We start from the raw sequence: 10,019 nt of genomic DNA on the forward strand, positions 1-10,019 counted from the left end.
AGACTGCCGCGGTCATGAGCGCCGCCGAGAACACGAGGCACCACATGAAGGCGCGCAGCAGTTTCAGCGAGAGGCGCGACGGCGCCAGCAGCGCGGTCACCACCAACTCGGGCATGTCACCACGCTCCGGGACGCCGGCGGCGCCGCCGACGGGGCCCTGGGCCTGGGGCGCCTGCAGGAGCGGCGAGGCGGGATCTGGGCTGGGGAGCCCACCGCCTTTGGGCTGTGGCCCCTCCGTGCCGTCCGGGTTTGCGGGACGCGCCGAAGGCAGAGGCAGGAGGCTCGGACCGAAACCGTCACAGTGCACGAACTCACTCACATGCCAGGTAAACACCTGGGCGCGTCGGGGACAGGGAACCGGGCTAGGATGCGAGGGCGGAGCCTGCGAGGGCCCGGCTGCGGTGGCTGGGTACGAGTCTTGGGGCAAAAGGGGAACAGTGGGCAGGTCCTAGAAAGGCCTGGGCAGGGCTTGAGACAGGGCCGGGGGCCCAGTAGGACTCCCACAGCACGAGAGGGGGGCGTCTAAAGACTAGGAGATTTAGAAACCTAGACCAACCTGGGGAGGGAACCCTGCGTGATGGGCGGAGCCCGGCATTAGGGGCGGGGCATATGCAAAGTGGGTGGGGCCAGAAAGCGGGACTCAACTTGGCCTAGCCGCAACGTAAGGGATAGGGGCGGGGAGTGAGTGGAACATTGGGCAGAGAAGCCAATGAGCTGGAGGTGGGTCTGGAACCGGGCCAATGAACAAGGGGCGGGGCCGGAACCTAATATGGCGGGCCGGGAGGGCCCGGAAGCGGAAGAAGAGGGATGGGCAATGCAAGGGCTAGGACGAGGAGGAAGGCGCGGCCGGTGTCAGCGGCCGGAGGGCCCCGAATGGTGCGCTGTCTCCTCGGCCTGGCTCGAAGACCCAGCGGCACCTTCGCCCAGCCCCGGTTCCAACGGCGGGTCCAGCGGCCTCGCCCAACGCCGTCCTCCTGTTGGCCCAACAGGCCTGGAAGCCCGCCCTCGCACGGCTTTGATTGGACGGAGGTGGCCATTGATGTCCAAGTGACAGGACCCGCTCCGGAGCCAATCCACCGGTGCTGAGGCCCCTGTGGGAGCGGCCAATGGAGCGCAGATACCCTGACTCCTAGGGGGCAGGCGCATCTCCCCGGAGCCGGCCGATTGAGTTCTTCTGGGTCTGGCGGAAAAAGGAAGGCGGACGGGTCACAGAGCCGCATTCCTGCGAGGATTCAGCTTCGTCCTCCTATTTTACAACCTTCCCACAAGACACTTGAGCATCTTAGGGACACCCATCGTTTAACCTTTAGAGCAGTCCTATTAAGTGTAGGAAGTATTATCACATCCCTGTTAGTACACAACATGAACCTGAAATTCGGGAATTTGCCTAAAGCTATACATCTGGTTAAACGGCAACAATCCAGAAGGGGTTGCGGAGAAAGGCGGCAGTCTGTGGCCCTACCTCCCCTTCCTCTGGGAGGCGGCCACTTTTTTTTCTGATCTCCAAATGTGCTTCTGTAGCTTTTTTTTTTTTTTTTAACAGACGGAGTCTCACTATGTTGCCCAGGCTTGTCTCGAACTTCTGGGCTTAAGCGACTTCCACCTCATTCTCCTGAGTAGTTGGGATTACAGGTACGTGTACCGTGCCAGCTCTTCATAGCTATTTTTTTTAAAAGCAAATTGGGGGCATTATCCACAGACTTATGTACATCACCTCTGGACATGCCGATCATTTTTCAAGTTTCTTTATTGGTTTCCTCTCATTTAAAACACTGCATCCGCCCGGCTCGGTGGCTCAGCATGTAATCCCAGCGCTTTGGAAGGCTGAGGTGAGTGGATTGCCTGAGCCCGCGGGTCCGAGACCCGCCTGGACAACTTGGCGAGACCTCATCTCTACAATAAATAAATTAGCCGGGTGTGGTAGCGCGCGCTGTAGTTCCAGCTACTTGGAAGGCTGAGGCGGAAGGATCGCCGGAGCCCAGCAGGTCGAGGCTGCGGTGGCCGGGAGTGGCCACTGCACTCCAGTCTGGGCGACAGAGTGAGACTCCAACTCAAATAAATAAATAAAACACTGCATTCATCCCTTGTCACCTCTGGCCCCTCCTTCCACCTCCCACTTTTATCCATATGCCTTTGTATTGTCGAGGCTGCTAAGTATTATACCACAATTAAGTCCACGAGGTTGCTACTTAAAGGTGAATAGCAGTTTATATTGTTCTGCCTCAGTAGAAAACGCATCTCAGAGTTGAATAGAGGTCTGATTACATTGCCCACATTGTACAATCTTTTGTTCTCCCAGGACTTAAACGTGTACCTTTGTTTTCTTGTATGATTAGTCTACATCAGCTTTGGTGTCTTACACTTTCCATTACATCAATTCTTTGACGACTTGATGTTCCCAGAATCTCTCCTCAGTCCTCTAATCTGGCTGCATAACTAGTAGTGTCTGGGGAACCTCCCTTCTTCCCTGCTGCATTCATTACTGACCCCAACTTCCTCCTCCCTCTCACCCTCAGACAAAAAGACAGCAGTAGTCACAGGAGGGTAACTTTATATTCAGTACAAATGTTTATTTTTGCAATGAGAACTGCACAAAAAAAAGAACCTTTAGTATATAAGTGAAAAGTCTACGAATTCCCTTCTACAAATGTCTAAAGTGTTTAATACAAGTCTCAGATTCACTGACATAATTATTGGCCAAGCGATCCGTGCATACAGTACAGTGGGGGCTTGTATACACCTCTTACTCTTGTATAGGACTAAGATTTCTAGTACTGTGGGAAGGATTGGGAAATGGCCAGAGAAATTAAATAGATCCCAGTTCTAATTACAACCCAGTTAGAGAAACACCCATCAGGGAGGTGTGGCGAAGGCCATGGCAGAGTTAAATCTTCAGCAGGAAGGTGCAGACAAAACCATCTCTCCAGCTCAACAGTTGGACCCAGCCTGGAGAAGTTTCTGAACAAAACAAGGAACAAAAATGAGGGGGTGGAATGAGAGGGAAGAAACCCCAAAGAACCAAAATATGTCACACTTGAACCAGCACAGTGGTATATGAGGAAGTGCCTGGGTGGGCAGGGGCATCAAGGAAGTGGTGGGGGCCTCTGACTGGTTGCCTCAACTATCCCCTCACTGGAAGGATTGGCAGATCCAAACACAAGGCAATAAAGGGCTTTTCAGGTTGGGAAAAGATGTAGGTTAATAAACAGTGCTAGAAACGTTTCAGTTTGTCTCTGCATATATATAAATTATATACTTGTATCTTACATCCTAGGGGCTGTTCTTGGGTGCCACCCATGCCTTGTGGCTGGGACATGTGCATACAGGTGGGCACACAGGTAGGGCCCACAGAGTGGCCACGTGTGGGCTTTCTTGGGCAGGAATGTATGTGTGTGAGCGCATGTGAGGTGATGAGGATCCTATCTGGGAGAATGTACACTATCTAAGAATATCTGGTTAACCCTGAGCTTAAATGAAAGAAGGAATTAAGTAGAGGCAAGTTGGGAGGAGTGGCTCAAGTCCTTTGGTGAGTGGAGGACCAGGATGGAGAAAAGTGAGGGGGGAGAATACTGTCTGGAGTTTGGCCAGGGTTCTGTTGGAGCACATCCCCTACCTAGGCCAAGGAGAATGAGTACCTGGGCTCTGTGTCACAGCTTCAGCTTGAGGTGACCGCTATAAGCCTGAGTGGCTCCTGCCCAGGAAAGGCAGGAACAGACCACGGGAGAAGGGCTGGGTAATCCCTGGTGGTAGTTCTTGTATAGTGGTAGTCCAGGGTCCAGGAAGGGGGGCCCCTGGGCCTAGCCTAGGCAACAGTTGGTTCACAAAGAAATGTCAGGGAGACGCCAGCATTAAAAAAGAGAGATGTGTTTATTCCATGATCAGTACAGACCAAATGCATATTCACTGTATGAAAGTCAAACCAGTCAGTGACTCCAGAGTTTGGCCAACACTGAGGCACCAGCGTCGTGGTGTAGAGTGAGTTCTCATGGCACGCGTAACCTCACCAAGGGCTCCGATTATAAAATTAAAAAAAAAAAAAAAAAAAGCATGGGAAGGAGCAGCCAGCTGGTTAGGGCAGGGCACAGGGTGGGGGAGCCTCTGCCTCAGTCTGTAGCCACCCAGAGTGCCCAGTGCCCACCTTGTCCCCTGGCTCTTCCTTTCTTGGTTTAAAAAAAAAAAACAACTCCAACAGATTTGACATTAAAAAACAAAGAAGCCAACGAATGGGGGACAGGGCAGGGGAAAGAAAAGAAATCGCAGCTTTCTGGTTTTATAATTAAAAAATAGACTAATAAAGTTTGAAATTGAGTAAAATATAGGCAGTTTTCTAAATGTGTTTTGGTTTTTTTTTGTGGATTTTTTTAGGCTTTTTTTTTTTACACCAGTTTGGTGGAGTCACCAACAAACTTCAAACAAAGATATGCCAACTATGTTCACTATACAGTACAGCCACGGTCACACACTACCCACAGCGCGGTGGTAGCCGCTGCTCAATGAGGAGACGATCACACCATTTCAGAGATAAGCAGTGCCATTGTGTCTGGAGGAGAAGAGAGAATTAAAAATAAAATAGAATTCAACAAAAAATATATATATAGAAAAAAAACAGAAACACAGGTGGGAAGGAACTGACTTTGGTTGGTGGCCTCACTCCCCGGGCAAGGCCTGTCCACACGCACGCATGGGACAGTCACCTCACTCCGAATTGCCATGGACACACACACACCTCCACGGCACGATTCCCTTTTGCACAAGCGAACACTTACAGAGAGCGGCTCTCGATTAAAGGCTTGTGGGGGAGGGGAGGGGTGGGGTCTGTTCAAGGCAAAGTCAGTGCCAGCAAGGGGATGGGTCGGCCTCGCTCGCCTCCAGTCCACGCAGGCCTGCCCTGGCCTCCTGGGAGTGGGCGGCGATGGCTGGGGTGTGGGGAAGGACTCCTGGCGGGCAGGATGTCACAAATGTCACGTTCTCAGGAACAGAAAACCAGTCATGGTGGCGGCAGCAACGATGTCCTGTGTATACTGTGTAGACATTTGGCGCAGAGAAGGGCCTCTGCCCCGTATGCGGGGACGCAGGACTTGGGTCCGGCCGGCACTTGCTCGTAACGAGGCGTGCTCTGAGCTGACGTCCCGTGAAGGGTTGGTGGGACGTCTGTCCGGCTGGCCGTAAGGCAGACAGGCTCTGAGATCCTCAGCTGCCGTCAGGCCTGCCCTGGGCACAGCATGCAGGAGGGCCAGGTCCAGAGACAACCCCTGGCTGCTGCTACCACCTCCACTGCCGCCCCTAACACTATGGAAAGTCAACGTTTTGCCAGAAAATCAAAGTCAGAAGCTACCCAGGTGCTCTCAGAAAAGATTTTCTTCAAATATTGACAATAGATCACTCTGGAAATTCATGTCAATGGTAGCTGCCATCTGGAGAAGAGAGAAACAAAAGAGGGTAGAGGGAGTAAGGCAGGTGACCTGGCTGCTGCAGCTTCTGGACCTCTGCCACCTGCTGCCCGCTGCCCCATGAGCCATCAGTCAGACCTCCCCCTTAGTGCCCACCCTAGGAGATGCTCATAGCACATGGGCCATCTCCACTTCTGAATCAAGACCAGCGTGCAGACCAGTGGGACCTGGGCTCTCTGGCTGCCCTTTCCCAACTGCTCTGGGGTGGACCCTTGCCCAGTGACCCTCACGCACCGCTTCCCGGCGCCTTCGCTCTTGCTCCCGCTTCCGGGCCAGTTCCCTCTGCTGGTCCAGCACAGACTGGGGCTGGGAGCTCTGGGCCTGGGGAGCGGCAGCGGCGGCCACTGCGGCTGCCTGTTGCTGCTGCTGTTGCTGCTGCTGTTCTTGTCGCTGCTGCTGCTGCTGCTGCTCCTGGCGCCGGCGTGCCTCCTCGTGGGCTCGTCGGGCCTGCTCCAGCGCATCCTCATCCTCTCGGTTCCTGGGCAGAGCAGGGCCCCATCCCTAGTCAGCCTGACCCCGTGTGGCCCCAGGAATCCCCAGGCCACGCTCAGACCCCCACCCACCTCATGCGCTCCTGCCGCAGCCGCTCCTTCTCCTTCTCAGCATGCTCGGCCTGCGCCTTCAGGGCCTTCTCGCGCTCCTCCTTCTCCCGAGCAGCACGGCGGAACTGCTCAAAGCTGTCGCTTGATGACTTGGCTGTGGAGGATGGGGTGGTCGGATGCTTCTGCACTAGACTGGCCCAGGAGCCCATGTTCTTGATTTTCAGGTCCTGCAGGGCAGAAAGGCCAGGGCAGGTGAGGAGACTGCTGTGCCTGAAGGGACAAGGGGCACTCATGGTCTACTGTCCCAACCTTTTTGGGCGCAACTGGGGTCTTCGGCTCCTGTTTTTGTTTGTCCTTGTCAGGGCCCCCCGGCGGGGGTGCATTCTGCTCAGGGGGTCGGATCACAGGCCTCCCGACATCCACAGGCTTCATTTCTGGCCCTGGAACACAAACAGCCCATGGTCCTAGGCCCTCTTCACCCCGGCGGGGCACGGTCCACCGGCCCCACAGTGAGCTCACGTCCAACACAGGGCTGGGGGCCTGAGCCCTGGCTGTGGGTGGGGAGGGCACTCACGCTGGGGCAGGTGGACGGGGGCCTTGATGCTTTCCGGGTGCTTGGGGGGCTCCGGCCGCAGCGAGGGGCTGAAGGGTTCGCTGCGGATGATGGGTGAGTGGATCTTCTCCTCCTTCACCACCACCAGGGGCTGGGGCTGGACCACGGAGGCCGCGCGCAGCTCCTGGGACGGCATAGGCACGGCGGCCAGTGAGGTGAGCAGGCGCCCCCCGCCGCAGCCCACATCTGTCCCTAGGGGTTGTGGCCCAGCCCGGCCCTTTACCTGCTTCTTAGGCTGGACGTTTTGCTGGGGTGGAGACTGGTGAGTCAGGCCCTGGAACTGTGGCATCTGGGGGGAATGTATCATAAGCGGGGAGGGGGCTTCGCGGAGGTGACCTAGGAGAGGGGACAAGCAGTGTGTCAAGAAGCTGGTGCAGAGACTGCCAGCTATGGACCACTTGGGCCTTGAGAGAATCGTCATGGGGGAAAGAATACACAGCTGGACGTATAAATAGCATATGGCTAGCCAGGCTTGAGAGAGTGAAGACCCATGGAAGCTGCTGGGCCTAGGGAGGACAGGACGCCCTCCCCAAAGGACTGCGAGCCCTGGATGCCCCCACAGGTGGGGCTATGAACCTGCTCAGCCATGTTGGAGCTCGGTGTGCAACAGGGCTTTTTGGAGCTCTGCGGTGCCTGCCAGTCCTGGTGTTTGGTTCTCCTGTGCATCAGGACCATCCACCAGGAAGCTTTGAAAAATGAAGATCCTGATATATTTGGTTTCAGTAACTTCACAAAGCTCAGTCCAGGTTCCCACCAGGCAACCTGGCCCACTTGGATGGCTGCAGAGGATGCAGGGCCTGGTCCTAGGGTAACGATCCCAGGACCCTCCCCACAGTCCTGCTCCCTAACAGCCTGTGTAGTCACAGAAGGGGAAACCTGGAACTGCCTTCTGCCTGGAGGGAGCAGGTATAGGTAGAACAGGGCCTGGAGCTGCGGCTACTTTAGGAAATAATCTAGCCTGCCATTCTCATCCAATCCAAGATTGGGCAAAACCCAGGAAGTCACAGGTACTACTGGCCTGTGGGAAAGTAATGATGAAGCACTTAAGTCTGACTCCCCAGCTTTACTGGTAGGGAAACTGGTGGTTGAGGACTGAGCAGCTAGAGGAGTTGAGTCCTGCTCATCCATACGTGGACAACCCTCTGTTTGAACCCAGCAAGAAGGAGCCTTGCTGCCCCGACACATATTGGCTGGCTCCAACTCTGGACAAGGCCATAAGAAGAAGCTGCACTCTACAATGCCTTAGCTCTGACCCAGTCTCGTGCTTCAAGCTGAACAATGTAACACAGCCCTATATAACAGCCCTTCTGCCAACTTCCTCCTGCTTCTGAGCCACTGTATGCCTGCACAGGCACTGCTGGGTCTTCCACAGGCCCCAGTGGCTGTAGATTCCTATTTTCTTTTCTCTTCTTTTCTTTTTTTTTTTGAATTGGAGTCTCATTCTGTCGCCCAGACTGGAGTGCAGTGGCCGCTCCCGGCCACTGCAGCCTCAACCTGCTGGGCTCCGGCAATCCTGCCTCGGCCTTCCAAGTAGCTGGAACTACAGGCACACACTACCACGCCTGGCTGATTTTTGATTCATTGTAGAGATGAGGTCTCACCAAGTTGCCCAGGTGGGTCTTGAACCCGCAGGCTCAAGCAATCCACTCACCTCAGCCTCCCAAGGCGTGGGACTACAGGCTGAGCCACCGAGCCCGGCAGTACCTATTTTCATGGGTCTGGAGCAGATCACAATGCCCCTGGTGTGGCAGACTCTCCTGCTTCTATCTAGAGCCAGGACTCACGCCTAACACCAGAAAACATTGCAGCTGCTTGAGCCCCCATGGTGGCAAAGCCCACCCTGTTTCTGCAGACTACAGCCCTAAGTGGCTGGTTTTGCTGGCTTTGACATTTCCTCCAATTCCAGCAATGTCAGGACCACTTTGGGCACTGCTATCCTCAATCAGTGCTTGGGGGCCCTGGGTCTGACTGTAACAGCCTCTGGGGTGGGGCAGGGAGCAGCACCTCTATGAACACCTGCAGAGGCTGACCAAGCAAGATCAGGCCCCAGGGCTTTGTGTTCATAGGAACTACACACTGGGTTGGTGGCTTTAAAGGGAGGCCTAGAGGCTCAGGAACGGCACCTAAAAGCTTGCTAGATGTCCAGAGATGACTGCTGGAGCCTTTCTGGGAGTTCCCAGCAGGGTCCCAACCCATACTGCTCCTGATTGCCCCATCCTAGACTGCAGGGAATTGAGGGGAGGGAGCAAGGTCTTAAAAGAGTTGGCCAGAGAGGATCTGTCTTGACCCTGTGGGTATTAGGTGCACCCCAAGTGTTGACTCTTCTGAAGGCCTTGCATCACCTGCCCAACACCTCCCACCACAGGAGCCTGACACTGCTCCAGGGTGAGATCAGGCACAGCTGCATTGCTGCCCGGTCCAACACTAGTGTTTCCCAGGACAGACAGCTGCACTTGGCTCAGGGCAGGCAGTGATCCACTTAGCACCTGGCAGCTTTTGCTGGGTTTAGGAGTGGTCAAGGCCCTGCCTTATTGCTCAATTTGCAGGCAGCACCTGGTGCACCCCCACCCCCAAGACAGACGGCACTGTCTACACTGCCAAGTCTAGGAACCTCCACCCTGACCCTGGAGCAGCAACACATTAGAGGCAGCGTCTGGAATGTTCCCCTGCTGGGCTGGCCAGGGCTTTTGGTTACCAACACTTAAGTGCCCAGAAAAGATGAGAGGGTGTGGCCTGTCCGATGCTGCTGATGGGGAAAGGGCAGCCTAAACTAGAGAATGAGAGCAGGAGACAAGGGCAATTCTTCAACGAGCTCAGGGTACCTTTGAGCTTCAGCCCCAGTACTCCCCATGATGGCCCTGGCTCACCCAGGGGGGGCCCCAGGCCGAGAGCAGAGCCGGCCTATTCCAACAGCCCTTGCTGCCTATGCCTGTCCTCCACCCTACCTGGACCTCATTCCTCACTGCTTACTTAGTTCCAGCTTATTCCATGGTCACCTCCTCCAAGAAGTCTACCCTGACCTCCAGAGGTGGATCAGGCAACTGCCCTGAGCTCCCAGCTTCCCACCTGGCAGGGATCACGGTGCACTGTCACCTTCCTGACTGAAGAGTTCAAAAGGGGAGCCTCACGCTGGCGATCTCACTGGTGCAGAAGCACCAATGCCCCTTCCAGGTGCCCCTCCCACTAGCCAGAGCCTCTGAGGCCCAGCTATTTAAGCCCACTACAGTCTGAAAAACAAGCTAACTCTGGCTTCTTCAGGACAAAACTCTGGGCCCAATACCAGCATCCCCAGAACCCAGGGGTGTTGACCACTTACCGGTTGAGTAGGGGTCTGACTTGTGGTGCCGAGGTGAAGGGTGATGCTGGATGACTTGCTGAGGCTTAGCGGGTTGGGTTGGGGGTGGCTGCTGGCCC

At 55.3% G+C, this 10,019-nt stretch overlaps 2 protein-coding genes across 2 annotated transcripts in view; both read right to left on the reverse strand.

Annotated features, from left to right (window-relative positions):
• EPHX3 (epoxide hydrolase 3) overlaps positions 1-179 on the reverse strand; it is a 5,079-nt gene extending 4,900 nt beyond the window's left edge. The window contains exon 1 of the mRNA XM_008058386.2: positions 1-179. Coding sequence (XP_008056577.1) covers positions 1-115 — 115 coding nt within the window. The 5' untranslated portion in view covers positions 116-179.
• Positions 180-2,545: 2,366 nt separating this feature from the next.
• Positions 2,546-10,019, reverse strand: part of BRD4 (bromodomain containing 4) — a 103,089-nt gene continuing 95,615 nt past the window's right edge. Inside the window, 7 exon segments of the mRNA XM_021712428.1 lie at positions 2,546-5,414; positions 5,685-5,928; positions 6,014-6,219; positions 6,302-6,432; positions 6,567-6,729; positions 6,829-6,941; positions 9,922-10,012. Of these exon segments, the coding sequence (XP_021568103.1) occupies positions 5,346-5,414; positions 5,685-5,928; positions 6,014-6,219; positions 6,302-6,432; positions 6,567-6,729; positions 6,829-6,941; positions 9,922-10,012 (1,017 nt within the window). The 3' untranslated portion in view covers positions 2,546-5,345.

Source organism: Carlito syrichta, unplaced genomic scaffold, assembly GCF_000164805.1.
Source record: "Carlito syrichta isolate Samal-C Ts95f unplaced genomic scaffold, Tarsius_syrichta-2.0.1 Scaffold89767, whole genome shotgun sequence".
NCBI classification, from domain to species: domain Eukaryota; kingdom Metazoa; phylum Chordata; class Mammalia; order Primates; family Tarsiidae; genus Carlito; species Carlito syrichta.